The sequence below is a fragment of the Phyllostomus hastatus genome, unplaced genomic scaffold (genome assembly GCF_019186645.2).
Source record: "Phyllostomus hastatus isolate PE091 unplaced genomic scaffold, TTU_PhHast_1.1 phas_scaffold_78, whole genome shotgun sequence".
Lineage (NCBI taxonomy): Eukaryota > Metazoa > Chordata > Mammalia > Chiroptera > Phyllostomidae > Phyllostomus > Phyllostomus hastatus.
In genome coordinates, this window is record NW_025334041.1 from 15887363 (window position 1) to 15909528 (window position 22166).

Genomic DNA, 22166 nt, shown 5'->3' on the forward strand with positions numbered 1-22166 from the left:
ACCAGAGACGTGGGAATAAAGAAGAGACAGACAGTGACCAGAGGGCCGCGGGAAGAGGGACAGCGGGGGAAAGGAGGGGGGAGGGGCAAGTCGAGGAACACGAATACAGGACTCACGGGCCGGACAATGTGGGGGGACTGACTGTGGGAGTGAGGGGGTGGGAAACGGGGCACAGGAGAGCAGCGGGGGGAAAGGCGGGACAGCTGTAACTAAACAACAATAAAAAATAACAGAAAAAAATAAAACTACCGTGTGATCTATTAGTTCTACGTGTGTATCTCTCCCAAGAATAACTCAAAGTAGGGACTCAAAGAGGTATCCGTATGCCCTGTTCCTAGAAGCATTAGTTGCAACAGCCAAAAGATAGAAGCAACTCAAGCATCTGTTGATGAATTAATAAATAAACAAAATGGGGTCTATACTGGAAACATACAATGGAATATCATTCAGCCTTAAAAAGGAAGGCAATTCTGGCACATGCCCTAACACAGATGGACTCCGAAGACACACTAAGAGAAATGAGCCCATCACAAAAGGACAATTAGTGTACGATTCTGTCCGTAAGAGGTGCCTAGAGCATTTGAATAGACAGGGACTAGGGCAGGGGGTACTGGAGGGTCACTGTTCAGTGGACGTAGGGCTTTAGTTTGGGAAGATAAAAAATGTTCTGGAGATGGTTGCACAACACTGTGAATGTCCTCCATGCCGCTGAATTGTACACTGAAAAATGATTAAAGTGGCAGATTTTAGATTAAGTACATTTCACCACAATTTTACAGAAAGCGGTACTCACGGATTCCAGCCCAAATCTTGTGGGTTCACATAGAGGACACCAGCTCTGGACACAGTGGCCGGGGTGGCTGTCCCTAAGTGATGGATCTCGAAGAGCAGCCTCATGGAGGGCGTGAGGGCTATGCGCTCATTGCTGGCCAAGGTCAGCACCTGGACCGGAGCACAGCACAGAAGAAGCCGGTCACTCTGGGGCGGAGCAGCACCGCCAATTCCCGCTAACGACGAGAGCACTTCCCCCGGCAGCAGGGCCAGGGCCGTGAGCTCACTGTCCTGAGTCAGCAGTCGGCACAGACCAAATAAAGACCCCGATTCATCCGGAGGGGCGCTCACTGGCCCTTGAGGAACAAACTCACCAAAAGGGATTTATTGATGCCAACCTTTAAATAACTGTGGTAATTATTACTAAATATAAGACATTTGTTCTGGTAGATGACTACTTAAAAAGGCCTGAATACCGCAAAAATAAACTTTCTTTAGGATCTGAAATACCACAATTACCCATTTGGCTATAGAAACTCATGCAAGCATAAAGATCTCAGACCTATATTTTATGATAAACAATGTCTTAGCTCAAAAAGCAGTAATTACTGTGAACTTAAGGGGGTAACTGACTCTATTCTATAGGAATGATGATTACTGAATTCTTTTTCCTGACCTCTAATGATAGACCTGGCGTGGCTTAAACGGTGCCTCAGAGACCTGTCCATTCACATTGATTTTACTGGGAATGCTGGATGAACCACGGCAAAATGCTTAGGAATGCGTTTATACTGAATCGGTAGCCACGGGAACCACTTAATGTTGAACTTGTCCATCATTATTCAAGCATGCCACCCTTCATCAAAGATGAAACATATGATTTATGCCTAGCTCTTAGAAATGGTAAAATGTGTATGACCTAAATTCTTGAATACATATCTCTTTTTAAAGATGGTCAAATTTAAAACAGGCAAGAAAAATGTATTCACGTAAACTCTTTAACAGTGACATGGAGAGAATTAGCGGAAAAGCGCCACTCATCAAAGCAGTAACTACATAAAGAACATCAGGCTGATGCCTGAGAACCACTACTACAGTCAACAAGTGAGCAACACACGTAATGCCCTCCGGGTGTGAGCTTAAGGTTCATCTCTGAAGCGGAGTCACCTTGTTGTCATCCATGACAGTGTTCAGTGATTCGATCCACAAGGGGTCAACATCTCCATCCAGGACGATCCATTTCGGTCCATCATGCGGAAGATTTGCTTGTTCTCGCAGAATGGATGAGAAGAGACCTATAAATGAAGAGTAAACAGTCTTTTGTTTTGTTTTGTTTTTTAATTGTTGTTCAAGTACAGTAGTCTCCATTTTCCCACCACCACTTTCCCCCTCCCCACCCACCCCCACCTCCCACCCTCAATCCTGCTTTTTTAGTAAGTAAATAAACTTTCTGTAAATGTGTTGCCTCTCTCTGGCAGGCAATGTGTTTGAGCCACTCCTGGGCTCCAGACCAAGGGCGAGTTTCACATTCACGAGGAGGCTGGTGAACTTCGCTGGCTGAACTTCCCCAGATGTCAAACAAAGGTGACAGTAACTTCCTTGAGGAGCAGTTGTGGGAATTTATAAAAGGCAACCCACATGACACTCAGAGCGTGCACCACATCGTCCAGGCATTACACCAGGCATTATCCTTTCTCATGCGCATACGTTCAGTATCTATTTCAGGGCAAACAGCAGTTTATTTTACCTTCCCCATTTTTCTATAACAAGGGGCATAATTCTACAGCTCCGGTATTCAGGCGTGCTCTACAATTCCTTGATAAATTTGGTCACTGGCATTATATTAAGTTATCATTACTTGACAAGACGTAGAGACAAAAACATTTTAAATTCACAGTCCTTTTAGCCGTTACTACCTATCTAAGCATAGTGTATTACATGGTGTATTTAATAGTTGCTGACTTTTCAAAATTCAAGTACATAATACCATGGTGAGAAAAATGGTTTAATCCATGTATGTGGAATGTTTTGTTTCCTCTGTGAAGTATTTTGTGCAAACATAAGTGATGGTAGGTAGTAGAACTCGCCACCATAATTCAAAAAAAGCCAGCATCACTCGAAAGCTTCCACAGATTTTCAGTATAAATGGATATTATTCCCTTCCTGCCACAGTCCTTTAAAAAAAGATTAAAAGCGATGAGCAAAATTTGATTGTCCCACAAATTAAGAATGATGAGGTAGGCTTCTAAACACAGGATCAGCAAGGAAGTCTTCTCTGATGTGACATTTGATGGGATCCTTTCATAACGTAAGGGAGGAGGCTGTGCAAATCCTTTCAGTGTTGCAGAGGGTGGGAACTTCGAGAGCAAAGGCCCGGTGATGGAAAGATCCTTGCAATGTTCCAGGATAAACAAAGAGTCCAGCGTTTATGGACTATTCATAGTAGGTGAAGGGCAGAGTGCAGGGAATGAGGTCAGACACGGGGAAGAAGGATCTAAGCACATAAGAACCCTGTGGGCCTGGGATAAAGGTTGAATGGAAGGACGGTGGAACCGCCCTGGAAGTGGCAAGCAGAGAACGAACATTTTGAAGAGCGCCCTCTGTCTGCTGGATGGACAATGAACTGCAGGGAGACCAGAAGGACTAGTGCGGTAGCTGCAGAGAAGTACTGAAATACATTCGTCCCTTGCTATACCGCGGTTCACGTATTGCGGCTTCATTGTATCTCAGGTCCCTTAAAACCACAATACGTGAACCGCGATATAGCGAGGGACAACTGTATACTGCACTGGTGAGTACCCATATAGAATTTTATATGTTGTTAAAATTACATAGGTGTAAGAGTGTAGAAAGTGTTTAAGAGCATATGAAGTGTTTATAAGAGCGTGGGAAAGGTTTATAGGAGTGTGGGAAGGGTTTATAAAGCCTTGAAATATATGTAAATAATAAAATAAATATAACGCCGCTACTTCACAGATTTTCACCTATCGCGGGGGTCTCTGGAACGTACCTCCCGCGACAGGTGAGGGACCATTGTATATGTATATTAAAGGTAAAGCCCACACGATTTGCTGTGAAGTTGAAGGTCGGGTGTGAGAGGGGAAGCAGACTCGAGGATGACACTGAGGACAGTGCGTTTAATGAAATGAGAAGTCATAACAACAGATTTTAACAAAGGGTCTGCTCGTCTGCAAATATTTTCAAGGCAAGAAACACGTCCGATTGACTTTCGTCTGTGGGACCCAAAAGACTGCCTGCCCAAAGCCCGCCAGGGTCCTGGACCAGGCACTTTATAAACGCTCCCTGAGGCATTCGCGTTGCCTTCTTTGCTGGTGTACACGGAGTCCTGACATCACGGGTGTGGGATAAAATACACAGCTCGGAGTGCAAACCTGCTGAATGCAAATTGACCACTTATTCAAATCCAGCTTGAATTTATAGGTTATAAATGCTGCTCTGAGTTGCTGTATCTCCAGTAATGCCGACACATAAACAGTAAATCTACAACTGTGACTACAATTGGCTTGAACTGAGAAATGGTTTTTCTGGATAAAGATGAGAAATTTTTAGCACTTCAAAAGGGGAAAAAATACTACTTGCCATCTTTCCATTCTCGGGTAGCATGATGTATGAAACCGAAGAGCTCATCTGTCGTCACAGCTTTAGGGTTTAAGTCATTCCAAATGGGTTTTTGTTTCATGTTAACATATGTTCGGTTCAGTGTTCTCAAAATCTGAGGGGAAGAAGGACAGAGAAAGCTAAGAAAATTCATATTAATAGAAGTCAAATGGAAAGCAAAAGATTTTGAAGGATTTTCCTTATTCACGACACGTTCCTAGATGTTCCTTGTGTATTAAGATTGAGAATAAGAAAAAGTTACATGTGAACATTTTCATCACCATCTTGAACAGCTTAATCCTGCAATCCCTTAGGACCAATTCACCGGATTCTTTGAACAATGTAGACTACAGGAAGTCACTCTAATGTCTGAGATATTTTAACCACACTTGCAAAGTGAAGGACTGAATGTAAGTAAGCATTCCTGTTCACGCTATTAAAATCTACTCTGCCTGTATTAGATTGTGCTCAAAATTTAGCTTGCATCAGCATCGCTTAGGCTCTGAGGGGAGTTAAAATACAGACTGCTGGACCCACTCATGGAGTTTCTGATTCAGTAGGTCTGGGGCGGGGCCAATGAGCTGCATTTCTACTAAGGTCCCAGGCAATGCCTGTGATACTGGTCTGGACATGCATTGAGGTCTAGGGACCTGGAGCAGTAGCTCTCAACAGCAGATTGCCTCAGCTTGAGGGAGGAGGGCGTGCTACTGGGTATCTCGTGGTTGAGGGCCAGGGATGCTGCCGAACATGCTGCAATGCACAGGGCGGCCCTACGACAAAGAGTTAACTGGTCCAGAATGCCAGCGGTGCTGAGGCTGAGAAACCCTGACCTGGATCCCGAGGAAAAGAAGTCTTGAGGATAAGGGTTCACAGAATTAGGTGCTTAATAAATGTCTGTCTAATTGATATCTTAACCCAGATATACTCTGATTGTCACACAAGGGTTTGCAGGGTGGATGAACAACTGCCAAACACTTTGAAATCATAAGGTGTTAAATGGCGTGGCCCCGAGGTTTGGTGCTCTGGTCACACCAGCTTATGCAAAGGCTGACCAGGGCAGCATCAGTGAAGACTAGACGAAAGCAACAGAATGCCTTAGGAATAGTAAGCTGCCATTTTTAGACACTGTAAGTCTACTGAAAATGATACAATTTAATTTCCCTTCCCTAACCCATAGCCCTCATCTGCAACTTACTCTAACCAAATAATTACGGGTCTTTTAGTTATCGTTCTTTCATCAACTAAATGTTACTATTTCAATTATCACATTTTTCACTAGAAAGATCCTCACCCAGGGCCCCCTTCACAATCGCTCCCGTCCGTGTTGACCCCTGCGTGCCGGTAAATTCTGTATAACCCACGCTCTGAAGTCTCCTATGCCCACGCTCACTGGTTTTAGTTGTTGGCCACTAATACGTTTACACCCAAGCACCCTGAACTAAACTGCATGCATTTCTGCATATGCTGTCTGCCAACCAAAAAATAAGTATGTTACCAGGATTGCCAGTAAGACCAGGCAAAATCAAGCAGTGAACTACAAATGGGGATAATAATGTCCGTGGCATGCCATCACTGCGCAGAGTAAATCACACGTAATATGCCTAATAGGTTCCTCGTAGTGCGCATGACAGATAGCTCAAAAATGGGGTTTGTGCTGCCTCCCTGTCTTTCAAGTTTTGCTTTGGCCCTATCAGCAGAACTCTGGAAGCCTATGTTCTGAGAGAGTACTGGAGGAAAACGTTTGGGTTTTCTCAATGATATGAGGAGAACCTGGAATAATGTGGACCAGATAATGAAGTATAGTTTTGATAAATGAAGGGGGGCCGGTCGAACCCTGTAAGCCAGGCATCTTATTCTAGAGTCCCTCAATGGCTAACTGTGGATAAAAGAATTCAGGCAGAGTGACATTATTGAAAGGTGCACACCATAGGACGGCATATATCTAAATGAGTGAATAGGATGCTGCATAGCTCATGTGGAAAACCCAGTCTCCACCTCAGCTTCCTTTCCTGGTTTAAATGTAATGTTCTGTTTGTTACTCTCTCCCAGTCCCCATGACAGAGGGAAACGGTGTCAACTGATCAGAGAACGATAGTGGAAGCTTGGATTCTAACTCAAAATCACAGTGGACTTCACTAATGGGAACTCTGAAAGAGAATTGAGAATAGCCCTCCTCCTCGCAAAAACTGTCCCTTCGCAGGCTGAAAGCCAACTGGCAGTTTACTATACCTGACTCTTGCCGGTGCCTGCGTTTCCAACCACGAAGACAGAGTGCCGCACGGCCAGCAGTTCCTCGAGCTGGACGACCTGCAGACCAGACAGCCAGTCACTGCTTTCCTTGAATGAGTTTGCGCTTAATAAGACATAAAACACCACCCATTTTGCCCAGCTCTTTCCTGACAACCCACGCCGGCCACCCCCCCCCCACCCCCGACATTATACAGGGAGAGGCAAAGGTAGGTTTCCAGTCGTGAGCATGCAAAATGCAGAGTTTATGCCTGTATCGATTTTTATTCGTTATTGTACTACTTCCCATCCAAACCCCTGTAAGTCTACTTCTGCCCACCCGGCCTCCCAGGAGCCTTAGAACGGATGGCAAGGACAAAGTGCAGTTTCTCTGGGACCTGCCCACACGGGACACAGGAGTGAGGATGACGACCACCCGCTACTCAGTGAATCGCTGCCACAGGCAGAAGGGAAGGCAGCAGTGCTGGGTCCACGGTGGGGCCTGTTAACGGTCAGTGGCTTCATGAAGTACTGGGCAACCCCAGTGTATGGCTAACTGCCATCTACATCTGAGGAATGACTGATATCCTCTAAAATATCTAAAACACATGCTCTGTGAGTATTTTAACATCCATGCCTTCACTACGCCCAAACAGAGCACCCACGGTGACAAGCCTTTAATAAGTCAGATGACGTCATACATGCAGACATTTCTCCCCATGAAAACATGCATTAGTAATTTTACTTCTAATTTTTTCTAAACTGGATAAAAAAGAGCAAAATTAATTAGGTTAATTTTGGGTGCATGTCACCAATGAGTTTAATAAACTAATAAAAAATATGCTTGAAGGAGAGGAAATGGGACAACTGTAATAGAACACAATACAAATTTTAAACAATACAAATTAAAAAAATAAAACACAGGAACTGAATAAAAGTATGTTTACATTTAAAACCATGACTTAATCATGTGTGTGTGTTTACTTTCTCACAGACTGACGGAACAAACTCTATTTGCTCTAGTAAAGACTGTCAGATTAGAACACTTCTGGGGTGTCCAACCCCCCGCCCACGGGCCGCAGGCAGCCCAAGAAGGCAATGAGCGTGGCCTGACACAAAATCATAAATTCACTTAAAACATTATGAGATTTTTTTTGTGTGTGATTATGTGTTGCAATGTATTTAATGTGCGGCCCAAGACAACTCTTCTTCTTCCACTGTGGCCCAGAGACGCCAAAAGGTTGGACACCCCTGCAAAGTATATGTTAAGATCATATTAAGGTGAGTGTAAGTTGAAGTCTTGTTCAGTGTCCCTTAACCACAGTGATGTCACTGCACAGCCCACGGGCTGCCATGACACGTAAGTGGCCCCTCCACCTTGAGGATGAAGCTCTCCTCGGACTGCAGGCGGAGCTCCAGGGCGGACTGCCTGGCCATCTGCTCCAAGTGCGGGGCCCTCCTTCGGGGCACGTCCAGCGCTGGGAACAGGTCACCCACCAGGCCCAGAAACACAGGGATGTCCTCAGTCACTATTTTAGGCATATTGAAGTCCCTTAATGCTCTCATGAGTACCTAGAAAAGGGAACAGAACACACTTTATTTTTTAAAAATGCCAATACACCCCTGGCTGGTGTGGCTTAGTGGATTGAGTACTGGCCTGTGAACTAAAGGGTCGTCAGTTCGATTCCCAGTCAGGGCACATGCCTGGGTCGCAGACCAGGTCCCCACTAGGGGGCATGCAAGAGGCAACCGCACACTATGTTTCTCTCCCTCTCTTTCTCTCTCTAAAAATAAATGAAAATTTTTTAAAAAAAGGAAGCAATTATATTTTTAAAAAGCCAATACAATGTCTAACAAAGACCTAAACAGCTAAAGATGTTTTATTTCTCACATCTAAAGCACGAGGGTCAGTACTGGTCTCTGTCAAGATGGCATTGCACCTGCAGGGGGGTTAAATGCTCTCGAGCTCACGCGTCAGAACATGCGAAGGCTCTGCCAGCACGGTGGACAGACTTGGAGGAGTAGAGCCATCAAGGCGGTGCCGATCCCTCGCTGCCGATGATCTGCTCTGATCTTGAGACAGGGTCTGGGCCCTTCTCTCCTTAATCCTCACAGGCCAGCACATCAATTAACCAAGACCACCAGATCATTTCGTTCAAAGTTCTCCGAGAATCTCAGAAGAATAAACTCAACCATTTTCAGCTGGGGTCTTTGTTTTATATTGGCTGAAAACCAAAAAGGGCTTTAGATGCTCAAAGCAGTAACTTGAACATGCAGATGACTCATACGGAAAGAGGTAAGCATTTCAACAACAACAAGAACAACACCGCAGGAGAGAAAATAAATGCAAGGAAATCCTGACCGCATCATGAACTGTGACTGAGAGGAAGAGAGAGATTGAAAAAAAGAATGTGGAACCCTGGCTGGTGTGGCTCAGGTGGTGGGAACATTGTCCCATAGAGCAAAAGGTCACAGGTTCGATTCCCAGTCAGGGCACAGACCCAGGTATTGGGATCCATCCCCAGTTGGTGCACGTACCAGAAAGCAACCAAGCTGATGTTTCTGTCTCATGTCAGTGTTTCTCTCTCTCCCTCTTTCTCTTAGAGAAATGAAGAAGTGTCCTCAGGCAAGGATAAAAAAAGTGAATATAGAAAAATCACATAATATATACCCTTTCACATCCAAGGACACTCAGTGGATAGATCTATTTCTTTTCAACTTCTCAAGCCATAGTGCATGCATACATAGGCACTATGCATACCTAGTGCTATATATTCTTTACTCTCGCTGCTTATTTAATGCAGAAGAATAGACACGCAGCTGCTATTGTTTCCTGCTTGGAGGGACAATTCCCTACCACGCAGCTCTGAGTAACCAATGTGGCAGGGCACGGGGGTCAGGCCATCAACCCTCCTATTCTGTGTTTCGTGTCCCTCTTACATCCTATGACATGGGCATACTTTCCTCCATTAGATTATGTCTTCAGTGACTTTTTCAGGATTAATACTCCAGAATTAATCAAATTTTCTAAATGTTCCTTAGAGGAAATCAAACAGCAATCACTGAACTATTTGATTATGACCGCCAAAGTATTGTTAGTAGCTGACATTTCAAAAGCACTTATGAAATTACATTTTCTTTCCTACACTCGATCCTTTTACTCAATAATACTTGTGATCTTTTATAATACAAGAAATGCCCGGGCTCAAAATATCCTCCATTAATAATAGATGCTATGTGTTTACAGGTTGTGCTATGCATGACCCACTGTCCAGGACATACCGTGATTTGTATGAAGCCAGTGTACGGCCGTACCACCCTGAACGTGCCCTATCTCGCCTGATTTGTATGAAGCTGTTTAGCTACTCACTCAACAAAATCACGTTCGTATTGCATTACCTGGTCTTCAGGTCTATTTTTATCTCCTCGTTTCAGGGAGCCAGCTACGACCAAGACAGATTTAATAGCTCGAAGTCCCCAGTCATAATGATCCTGAAATCAAAACACAGGCAAATTTTCTAAAAAGCTGTGTGAGGGAATAAGATTCTTGTTCCAGAAGTAAAAGCAGAACGCTAGGAGTTCAGAGAAACGCATGCTTTGATGATGTGAAGCCATATTGCCCTCCCCTCTTTGAGACCGTGACAGTCATGTCCCTTCGGCTTCTTCCAGCTCCTTTCACCCTGTCCTCTCTGCCTTTGTCAGCAAATTTCTTCTTCCCACAGCATTTCGTTGTGGCATTTGCCTGGGGCTCCATCCACCTCCCTTGCTCTTCTCTCTCAATAGACCTGCTAACTCAGGAGTTCAACCCCCTCCACGTTTTCCCCTCTGTCCACAGGCACATGTCTCAGGTTGTACCAACAGCTTTGGTGCTCCCCCCTTCTCCAGGCCTAGGTCTCAAATTGCCCTGGTTACTGTGGTGTTTTAATACTTTCAGCCTGGAATGGCTGCAAAATGATGTCATCAGGAATTAATGAAAGGTCAAAGGACCAAAGTCAAAGGTGGCCGAAAAGCTGAGTTTAAAAATAATAATGCTGATGCATGTGTAACTTTTGTGGCATATCAGCAACTTCAATGAAACTGCAAGAAGCAAATGACTAGAGAATAGAAAATAGTTAAGTTTGACCCATTTCAGAGACAAAGGAATTGTAGAGCGAAAGTTTAAAAGAAAAAGCAAACTCTACTTCAAATGATGGATTACCAACAACTGAGAAAATTTCAGTTTAACATTTCTTGAGGTGTTCTCCAGAAAATTGGTTTTACCTGACTCTCACGGACACTGTTGCCTTCTCTCACAAGAAAATAATGTTCTCACCAAGAAACGGAAGCATCACAAAATTCCATTTATAATGATAACACTGGCCATGTTTAAAGGAAATCACATAGCTCATCAACAAAAACTATTAAGTATAAATTAAACATGAAACTTAAAAGGTCACAGGTTTAACTTCACAAAAAATTAAGAATTGTAAAATACAGACTTTTCAAAATTTTATGGAAAATGTAAATTACTTCTAAATGTCTAACCGTAATTTGAAAGATAAATTACCCAGCACCTGTATTTCAAAAGCCATTTTAATGCAACATAAGAACCAAGAGAAAGCCCTGGCTGGTGTAGCTCAGTGGATTGAGCGCGGGCTGCAAACCAAAGTGTTGCAGGTTCAATTCCCAGTCAGGGTACATGCCTGGGTTGCAGGCCATGACCCCCAGCAACTGCACATTGATATCCCCCCTCCCCCCCTCCCTTCCCTCACTAAAAATAAAATAAATAAAATCTTTAAAAAAAAAAAAAAGAACCAAGAGAAGTAACGACAGTCTCGTCACCTGCTTGGAGAGGAGCTCCCTGCAGAGCGTGTACAATGTAACGAACTTCTGGGCTAATGAGCGTGCGTCCACAAAACCTTCAGCAACCAGCATGATTTCGCAGATGAGCTCAATGTCAGGGGCCACCATGGCACAGGGTCTGTAAAGCAAATGTGAAATTTAGTTTGAAAATGTGAGAAGATATTAAGTACATTTTGCTGAAATCAAGTGCTTAATTTGTACCGACATTCTGACCATTCCCAAGCAGGTTGTCACAATGACCTCTGTCAATCACAGCTAACAAGACCCTTCTCTTCAACTAAAAACGATGTCTATTAGTCACTGGATACACAGGAAAAGATACAAAGTCTGCAGATGGCAGAAGCACAGGTGCGGTGTGTGCTGGCTCGCATGGAGTAAATACTTCCCCTGCGGCTGATTTCTCTCCCCCAACATGACATCACTGAACGTGCGGCTGGGAAGAGCTGCTCAGTAACACACCACCATGAAGACACGAGACATACATGATCTTAAGAGTAGAAACACTTATAAAGTAATTGAATAATGAAGGGAAGAGTTTTGAGGATCACCTTTGTCTGTGATACAATTCATTTAACCAAAAGTTTACATAATTTACTTTTTATTACTGGCTGTACTTAACAACACACTTCGAAAATCCTTGAAAATTTAACTACCAGCTCCTTTACACTCACAGGAGCCATGTCTGGTACGCCGCTGCCTGAGGCCCACTTAGAGACTTGTATACAATGAAAATTTAGAAAAACATAGCTTTCAAATCCCCCCTTTTTTCAGAGGGGGACTTCTAAAAGTCCTTCCCAAAGAAAACTGCTATTAACAGCAACACTTGATAAAATTCCACTCAACTGACGTGCAAAGGAGGGGTCAGGTAAATAAGAAGCCCGTTATTTTCAAGTTCTCACAGTACACACCCCACGTATTGACCCACCTGTTGTTGGGAACATGAGTACAGCCCACTTCACGCACATCTGATTTTCACCCATAAGCATTCCCCAGAGGCCCTCTGGGTCTGTGTCACTGAGTACCTACATGTCACTGAGTACATGCACATTATTGAGCACATATATGTAATTGAGTACATGCTTTTATCTAAGCAAGCCCCACAGTTTTCTCACATTTTTTAGTCTTTATCACATGACAAGAGTAGTCAAGATGAAGAGCAAAGAAGGGAGAGAGAATGCTAGCAAATTTGCTTAATTGATACTTGCATTAATATGGACAAGTAACATTTTCCAAGCACTTTCTTTATGCCATATAGGATGCTCAAAGCTCTTCATGAGCTCTCACTTAACTCCATGAGGTGGCCACTCTTCTCGTCTGCATCTCACGGAGGTGCACACGAAGGCTCTGAGAGGTACAAGCACGTGCCCAGGCCACACACAGGCTGGGTAGGTGGTGGAATAGTGATACTTTCGGGGCTCATGTGTTAAGTACTGCCCACTGCTTGTGAGCACTACTGTCCTCATCCAAGGGTCCTTCAAACTTGGCTGACACAAATACTTGCATCCCAACGTAAACAATGCTGCACTTAGTCAAATTAAATGTATGGAGACTTTACAAACAATCCAAATGTCAAGACCCAAATGCAAACATGTGTGAGATGCATTGGGTTACAAATATAAAAATAATGGAAAGATGTACAATTCTCCAATGAAAAGATTCTGTGATTATTACATTTATTTCTAGACTAGCTGTTATGTAGAATTTTTTTTCAAGAAAAACGGGCATTACAAAATTGCTATGCTAAAGAAAGCTGCTACAGAATGAAAGGAGAGCATTCAATAATGTATGCTAGAATAACTATTAGGGAAAGTAATTCTGTTCAAATACTCATTTCATGTTACTACCCAAAACAAGTCTTTAAGAGATGAAGTACATTTAAAAATAATACTATAAAAATTAGAAGAAAATACATGGGAAATATCTAGATGAATAAATAAGCAAATTTTAAGCTTAAAACAATTGAAAGAAATCACACTAAGAACCATAGAGGTTCTTACATTACATTATAATGTATTATTTTGAAGGCAGACTGTGAATAAAGATACATAGTGTGAATACTAAAGAACTAAAAAATAAAACCGACAAGCCTCTCACTCATCAAGATGAAAAAGAATGTGGAAACAGAAATGACCCATCTCCGACATGGACTTCAAGACGTCGCCACAGACAACAAGGAAATGGTATGGCCACATTAATGCCAATAAATTCAACAATCTAGATAGCATGAAGAAATTCCTTAAAAGATCCAAATTACCAAACACAAATTCAAGACAAAATAAAAAATCTGAATAATTCTATATCTATTAAAGAAATAGAATTTATCACTAAAGAGATTCCCACAAAGAAAAAGCTAGGCCCAGAGGGTTTCCCCGATCAAGTCTATCAAATAACTAAGGAGTAAGTAATACGAATCCTACAAAAACTCTTAACAAACAGAGAAGGGAGCATTTGCCAACTCACTTCATGAGGTTACCATTACTATGATGCCCACATAAGATTAGGGTATTACAAGACACTACAGGCCAGTATCCCTCATGGCATAGATTTTTAAATCTCTTAACAAAATAGTAGCCCATTGACTCCATCAATATGTATAAAAGTGGATTGAGTGCCAGCCTGTGAACCAAAGGGTTGCTGGGAAGTCAGGGTACATGCCTGGGTTGTGGGCCAGGTCCCCAGTGGGGGGCATGCAAGAGGCAACCACACATGGTTTCTCTCCCTTTCTTTCTCCCTCCCTTCCTCTCTCTCTAAAAGTAAATAAATAAAATCTTAAAAAAACATATCTCCTGACCAAGAGAAGATGATCCTAGAAATGCATTATTGAATTGTTTAGCATTTGAAAATTGTTTAGCATTTTAGCAGTATAGTTCAGCACATTAACAGAACAATGAAAACTATAAAACAGAACTTCTAGAAGAGCATGCAGTTGAAAATTTTTACAACCTAGGGCTAATTAAGTGTTCTTAATCAGGATAGAAGAAATGAAACAAACAGATAAGTTGCATTTCATCAAATGTAAAGCTTCTATCTTTGATGAACAGCATTAAGAAAATGAAAATGCAAGCTGCAAATTGAAAGATATTTGTAATATATGTATCTAATAAAGAAATTGTACCCAGAACACAGAACCACACAGAAGATGGCACAGGAAGGGCTAGTAAGTCACACAAAAAGATGTTCAACATTATTAGCCATCATGGAAATGCAAACAGAGCCCACAGTGCCAAACTGGCTAAATCCAAAACACCGACAATGTCAAGTTTTGACAAGAACGTAGAACAAGTATACAATGATACAACCCTCTTGGAAAACAGGCTGGTAAATTCTAATAAAGTCAAACATACATTTGCCATGTGACTTAGTAAAGCAATTCACAGATCTTTATCCCAAAGAAAATGTGTTCACACTAGGATCGAATGTGGAAGTTCGTAGCAGTTTTATTCACAATAGCCCCGCACTAGACACGACCCACATGTCAGTCGGCTGGTGATGGGTGAACAATCAGAGTACGTGCATACAAGAGAATACTAATCACCGACAAACAGGAACTACTGATACAGTCCAACTCGGAAGAATCCCCAATCCTACTGTTGAAGGAAAGAAGACAGCAAACAAATACATGCTGTATAGTTTCATTTAAGTAAACAAATTTAACCTGAAGTCACAGAAAGCCCACCAGTGGTATGGGGGACTGACCTCAGAGGGCATGGGAGAACTTCAGGGGTGTTGGAAATATTCCCTTTCTTGACTGTGCTGGTATTTCTGCCAATTATACACTTAAATGGGTGGACTTTGGTATGAAATTATATCTGAATGAAGTGATTTAAAATATGAGTTAAACATAACTGGTTCAAATGCAATAGCAGAGTTTCACTGACAGAGCGCTAATGAGAGTATATATTGGTAGATGGCTGTTGGAAAAGAGGTCATTGATAGGTATCTCAATCATTCACTAAGTCATTCTGCACATAGGAATCTATTGTGGGTAATAATCTGAAATAAGGAGAACTCTATGTGAAAAGATGGTTATAGCCTGCTATTTGGGGGTCATAAAAAAACTGAAAGAAAAACACAAATCCTCCATGCCAATTGGGAACAGTTAAGAAAATTATGAACAAGCCACAGAGAGACTATTTTGGAGCTACATAAAATGGCATTTCCAAAGACTATCCAATACTATGAAAAATTACTTGTGGCAAAACATTAAATGAGAACTAAATAAAAATTATGCCTAACCTCCTATTGTAACTCCATAAAATATACATTATAAAAGAGGCTAGTAAAAAAGTATATCAATCATTATTTCTGGGAAGTAAAGCTGTAGCCATAGTGTTCTATTTATTCTTTTCTGTATTTTCCAAATATTTTATAATTGGTGGAAAGCATAATAAAAATATCATTACAAAAGGGCTAGTACTAAATGTTGAAAAACACCACATGACCTTTAAGTAATGAGTTGGAGTCCAGTTTCCTATTACAAAAGAATGAATTTATCCTGCGGAAAGTTCTCTCCATAAAGTGATCCCTGAGAGGGGACAAGGGGCTTATTGCAGGAATTCTCAATCACAAACAGATCACTGAACAGTGCCGACCGGCGACGTTAGGGGGCGTGCGAGCTCCAGATGCTCACCCGCCGAGCGAGACACTTGCCTGAAAAGAGCTTTGAGATTTTCCGGTAATTCGGTCCGACCAGCATACCCTGGGTTCATGGTTATAAATATTCCAACGGACGGCTTCAGTGTGATAGCTTCCCCGAGAAACACAAATCTACCATAAGAAGAATACTGATGGAATTAAACGTGTTCACTGAATATGAATGCATGCTGACAAATTCAAACCACTGACAAATGCAAATGTTATTAGGAGGCTGTTTATTCTGTGCAATTTTCTTTAACGTTCATAAGCATACATATTTTGAGTATGCTTTGAAGCATGTTTATTAACAATTCACTCCATTTCCCCAGAGGAATTACACATGTGGGAAGTATCCTTTTATATTGTAGCAAAGCCATAGGATGCTAGAATGTAAAAATGAGGACTTGACCCCTTTAACAATTCTTAAAAGGTTTGCACTCCAAATGTGGGCTGCAATTGTTTGAATGACGTACTGCAGAGGTAGAGGATACTGTGCTAAGAGAAGAAGGGACTTCATGTTTAGCCTTTATTTTGTCTATTTTCCCGTCCTCCTTCCCCCAATCTTCCTTCCCTCCTTCCCTTTCTCCTCCCTCCCTCCCATTCAACAAATATCCATTGACAACCGAGGGGCAGAAGAATGCAGTGGCTGTGACGGCCAGCTCTGGGACCAGACGGGGAGCATTCAGGGACCTGCTGCACCACTTTAGGCATGTTCCATTTCCCTCATCTAATTAAAAAGGGATAATAATATCACCCACTTTATTGGATTATATGAGGATTAAAAGAGATTATGTATATAAACGACTAAAAGCCTAGAACAAGGTAGATACTCAACAGATTTTCACTCTGACTGCGGCTATTATCATCACTTGAAGGCAGAGGAGAAGCAGTGAAAAATTTTCAGCAAGATTTGCAAGGGCCAAATTAGGATTTTGATGGCCAGGGCAATGTAATGGTAGCGGGCTGTAGAAGGAAACCTTCACATGAGCTCCATGAGACAAAGTGTAAGGCTTTTTCTTGTTGAAAACAGGAAGGGAAGGAGGATGGAGGAGCTGGGCCTCCACCACAGACTGACGAGGGAGAAGAGCCGCAGTGTTTAGGACTAGGAGCTTCTTAGGTTCTGAACAGTTAAGGTGGATTTTGGAGAGTCAAGGTAAGGATGGAGAAATCTGTGTTCCTAGAACATCAGGGAGACAGGCCTGGGAGGGCTCTTGGAGCAGGCAAGTGACTGCTGTCCCATTAGTCGGAGAGGAATGACCGCAGGTCCAAGGGAAGGACCTCGCGAGGGTACAGCCAGGAAGATGCTGGAAGGCCGTGGAAGGCTTTGTGGTTAAGGCACAGTCCTGACTCTTAAATCCTCAAGTGTAAACAGAGTTTAATAAAATGCATGAAATCGTAAAGCAGCCAGCCATCTCCACATGGACTAGCCCAGGGTGAAGAAGAACAGGTACGACTCACAGACACACAGACATGGGGACACAGGAGACTGTCGAGAGCTGTGGCGGGGAGGTTCTAGAAGTCCTGGATCGGCCCTATGACTCTACATAAGAAAAGCTGGCTTCAGATGGCGTCTGGGTTATGTTAAATAATAAGATTTTGACTAAAAGAGCACCTGGGGGTGAAAGAGGACAGAAGCTAACTTCTCTAACGTGGCATTAGAGCAGGGCAGGTGAGGTGACTGCTTCCTGGTATCCCAGAGCCACGTGGTGGAGAGGCGGGGAGGTTTTCTCGAAGGTGGAAATACGCAACTGTAAGTTATGATGACAACTGGAAACTCCTCCAATAGCTTCACAGTTTCCAGCAGCTAGATAATCTTTCCGTGATGGGGACATTGAAATGTTCCTGGCTGAGCAAAACACCCTAATAATGAAAGCTAAACGGGTAGGCCAGATAAATGAGCTATATGTTACTAACTGTATACCAAAAATGGCACAACGAAAACCACAACTGTGCACTATAATACTTACTTCTCAAATTAAGCCATCAAACCCTACGGTCTTGTATCTTTTAGAGCGTGTCATCATGTTGGGAAGTGGTTAGGTCCTGGATGTATGTGGAATGTCTTTGGCCCAAGTAACTGGAAGAAAGTGGGGCTATGAGCTACTGGGATAGGACATCTAACAAAGCAGGTGTTGGTGCAAAGACCAGAATTTTGACTTTGAGGTGAGAGGACTGTGAGACTTCAAGTGGCATCTCGAGGGGCCCAACAGGCATCACCTGTGAAGTTCAGGTATCGGGGAAGGGGGTCCGGGCAGCTGGCAGCCAGCAGCACGCAGATGGTACTGAAGGCCACGTGACTGGGTGAAATCGCCAGGGGAAGAAGTAGCGATATACTACACTTTTCCCCATTTCACAACGAGAAGTAACAGCCCTGAGGGTGGGAGGACACTGGGAAGGTGTGGTGTCCTAGAACCCAAGTGAAGAAAGTGTGTCCGCACAAGGGAGGGACCTACCATGTCAGATGCAGCCAGAAGGTCAAGATAGATCAGGACTGAGAACTGATCACTGAGTTAGCATTGTAGAGAGTGTTTATATTTTAAGTGATTAAAATAACATAATACGCTTCTGTTGTATTCAACACTTAAAAACCAGTCATTAAAATATGGGAGGTTATTCCGAATAATTATTCAAAATTAGCCAGTCTCTCTTACTTTATCCATTTCACGAGACAGGGAGAAGCAGGATAGGCTGTGAAGGTGAAGTTCACGGCGTTCTTCCACATGACTCTTTCTATTTGTCACCACAGGGGGAAAAAAGAGCCACATGCCACTCACCTCTTCTTCCTGTTTCTGATGGCATCATGTATCATTTTCACCTGCACTGCCACCACGGACAGAACTTCCACAGAAATCCGATTGAACTCATCAAAGCAGCCCCAGGCTCCGGTCTGCACCAACCCCTTGTAGATGTTTCCTATGGACTAGATGATGGAGTGAGGCATGAAGAATTCAACAGAAGGGGGATGAAGCTGTTATTTTGAGTCACTTCAAATCAGGGACAATCTTGTTAGACTACATCATCCTATAACTAACTTACCTTGTAGTCCATTTGCTCTGAACAGTTGAACACATAAACCATCATGCCAAGGGCACGTCCAAGATCTTTGGTGGTTTCGGTTTTCCCGGTACCAGCGGGGCCGGCTGGAGCCCCACTCATGGTCAGGTGCAGTGACTGAGTCAGAGTAATGTAACACCTTTAAGCAACAGAAAACACATAGAACAATCCAATATGAGATTTCTAGACAACATAAGGGCAACCCAACTTGTTTTAAAGTTTAAGAAGTTGACATCTAGAATGTGGTAGTAGCACAAATATTAATATACCTTTGATTTGCTTGTGGCAATAAGGAGAGTCAATAACATTTCATATTTAAGTTATTTTTGGGTTGGTTGTTTAACAATAGAGAAAAATGAATTGCTCTGTTTATCTCATTTCCTAAGAGCTGTGTATTTAAATACAACTAACACTTGATTTGCAGTGTTATAGAATTTCTGGTATTTCTAGGTAAAGATACTATTAATATGGCAGACAACATCTCAAACTATTGTTTATAAAACAAATATAGAAATCTTGGATGATGAATGAATTAAACATTTACTTCATTAAACTGCCACCTAATAACTACACTGAGATATGTAAATATATACACAGTCTGCAAAAATATATACCTATTTCAAAGTACAAGGCAAATGCACAAAGCCACAATTTATTATATTAAAATGTATTTTAGAATTCATTTTGCATGTGTTGCTACTTGCATTTAGATTATAATACTCTTTTTTTTTTTTGCAGGAAAGACTCGGTGGTTCTTAGACTGAGAAAAATTATGCAAAGACAGACTATAATATTTGTAAAAGAAGGAAAACGCAATAAATAGCAAGTGCCTTCATGGGGTTCCTGCTGATCTAGGAGTCATTTTTGTCTCGGTACAGACAGCAGGTCCAGAGGAGACACACGCAGGCAGGTCAGAAGACCAGGGACTAGTGTCTACTTTGCCAATAAGCAGATAATCCTCTCTCTCTCTCTCTCTCTCTCTCTCTCTCTGACATCAACATGCTTCAGCTTTCTCCTCCATAAAATGAGGTTTATTGTAGGAAGATTTAAGGGAAGCTGAAGGTAAATACCTTGAAAGATTCAAAGTACTAAGCAAACAGGAACAATTGTGCATGAAAATGAAAAGCGTTTCTGTACTTTACGGCCATCACAGGTTTAAGTGCACCTTTCAGTGAATATGGAGTGGAAAGGCCCCTGGACTAAGAATTTAGCACTTTCTGTAGTAGAGACTATCCTCTAGTATCTTTCCTCAGGTTCCGAGTTTTGACTGGACATACGGCCACCTACAAGCTCCAGACGACAGCCGGCAGTGACCGAGCCCCACCCACGTGCTGTGTGTTGAAACGAGGTGTGCAAATCTCTAGGCTGCGTCCTTCGCTGGGACCGCCCCCCTCTGGGCTGTTACACAAGTCAGACGTTAGCTGCTGCGTTACCGAGGCCATTATATCTTGGGGCTCTCTGTAATAGCAGTCTAGCCTGCACCTTCCTCGCCAGTTCCCCCATGTTCCAACTCAAGTGTCTCAGGGACGAGCTGGTGGACGACCCAAGTCTCAGCACTTGCCCACATATGTGAGAAGGAGGCAGTCTACCTGCCCTGCCTACCACACAAAGGAACTGTCAGCATCAAATAAGACATAACGGAAGTGCTTGAAACGCATCACTGTGTTAGTGTAAACAATTTGTAAATGATCCACAGAATGAAATGCAAAAGAAATGTATACACTGCACAGCATGAACACCATGTAGCACTACTTTTAAAAAGATTTTATTTATTTATTTTTAGAGAAAGGCGCAGGGAGGAGAGAGAGTGGGGGAGAAACATCAATGTGAGAGAGAAACATCAGTTGGTTGCCTCTCATATGTGCACCAACTGGGGACTGAATCTGCAACCCAGGCATGTGCCCTGACCCAGAATTGAACTGATAACCTTTCCCTCTTCAGGTTGAGGCCCAACCAAGTGAGCCACACCGGTCAGGGAATACGTAGCATTAGTAATACCATCAAAAGGAACATTCATCTTTCATCGGCCAAATACACCATGCAGTGATTTTTTAATTCAAAAATGTAATAAACTATTAGTCCTGACATATCGGTAAACTTTAAAATGTCTCTTGCACGTTTCTCCTATGACGACATCACACACACACAGGAGACACTCAGCAGCCGCGGTTTTGACTTTTCTCAAGTGCTTTTTGTCAAGCTACGCATATTCCCCTCTCACCCGGAAAGCAATATATGAATTAATTATGTGATTAAGATACCAAATACTGACTTCTGGTGAAAGACAAGTTAAAGAGAGCTGAATCAGAGAAACAGGATTACAGAAGCGGCACAATCCACCAATGATGAAACCACGAGCAGAATGATTTGTCAAGAGCACCCGCAAGGCTAGGGAGAGACTCCCAGGGCCACCGTCACAGCCCAGCGTCAGTGCCTTCTCTCTGAAACTGTGTCCATTTTCCTTCCCCAGGTGAGTGGTATGGTACGGGGAAGCTGAATCATCAGGAACACTCCTGTGATCTTGAGGTGAGATTTCTCTCTCCTGAAAATCGAGGGTTAAAATGTGCCTTCTCCCACCAAGTACTTCGGCAGAGGTTAGAACACTAACGAAGAACTTCAAGTTGGTATGACACGTCCGTATCTCTACAACGTTCTAACCATGTGTGTACACGTACTTGGAGTCACATGGAAACCCCACCTCCCCCTGACACACTGGCCCCCTGTCTTATTCCTTGAACTGGCCAAGCTCCTTCCCACCTCCGGAACTTTGTTCTTGCCTTTGCCTGTGACTTCCTGCCCCGGGATATCTGCAGAGCTGGCTTCTTGTCACCATTTAGGTGTCGGCTCAAACGTCCTCTCACTCAATCTGCAGTAATAGACTCTCCCTTCAAGACAGGGCTAACATATCAACTGGCTTAGTTTTGTCACAGCATATATTACCACCAAAACTAACTCTTCATTGTTTATTGTTCCTCTTCTTTCCACACGCCACACTCAACTAGAAAGTAGCCTCCGGGAGA

The 22166-nt window shown here is 42.8% G+C and overlaps 1 protein-coding gene across 2 annotated transcripts in view; it reads right to left on the minus strand.

The window, feature by feature from the left end:
• DNAH11 (dynein axonemal heavy chain 11) overlaps positions 1-22166 on the minus strand; it is a 254392-nt gene that overhangs the window by 141990 nt on the left and 90236 nt on the right. For both annotated transcript variants that reach the window (XM_045827575.1, XM_045827574.1), the window contains 10 exons: positions 19129-19285; positions 18867-19012; positions 16108-16224; positions 11437-11575; positions 10015-10107; positions 7993-8187; positions 6619-6696; positions 4372-4504; positions 1939-2066; positions 794-942 (listed from right to left, as the gene is read on the minus strand). In XM_045827575.1, the coding sequence (XP_045683531.1) occupies positions 794-942; positions 1939-2066; positions 4372-4504; positions 6619-6696; positions 7993-8187; positions 10015-10107; positions 11437-11575; positions 16108-16224; positions 18867-19012; positions 19129-19285 (1335 nt within the window). The remainder of the gene's footprint in view (positions 1-793; positions 943-1938; positions 2067-4371; positions 4505-6618; positions 6697-7992; positions 8188-10014; positions 10108-11436; positions 11576-16107; positions 16225-18866; positions 19013-19128; positions 19286-22166) is intronic.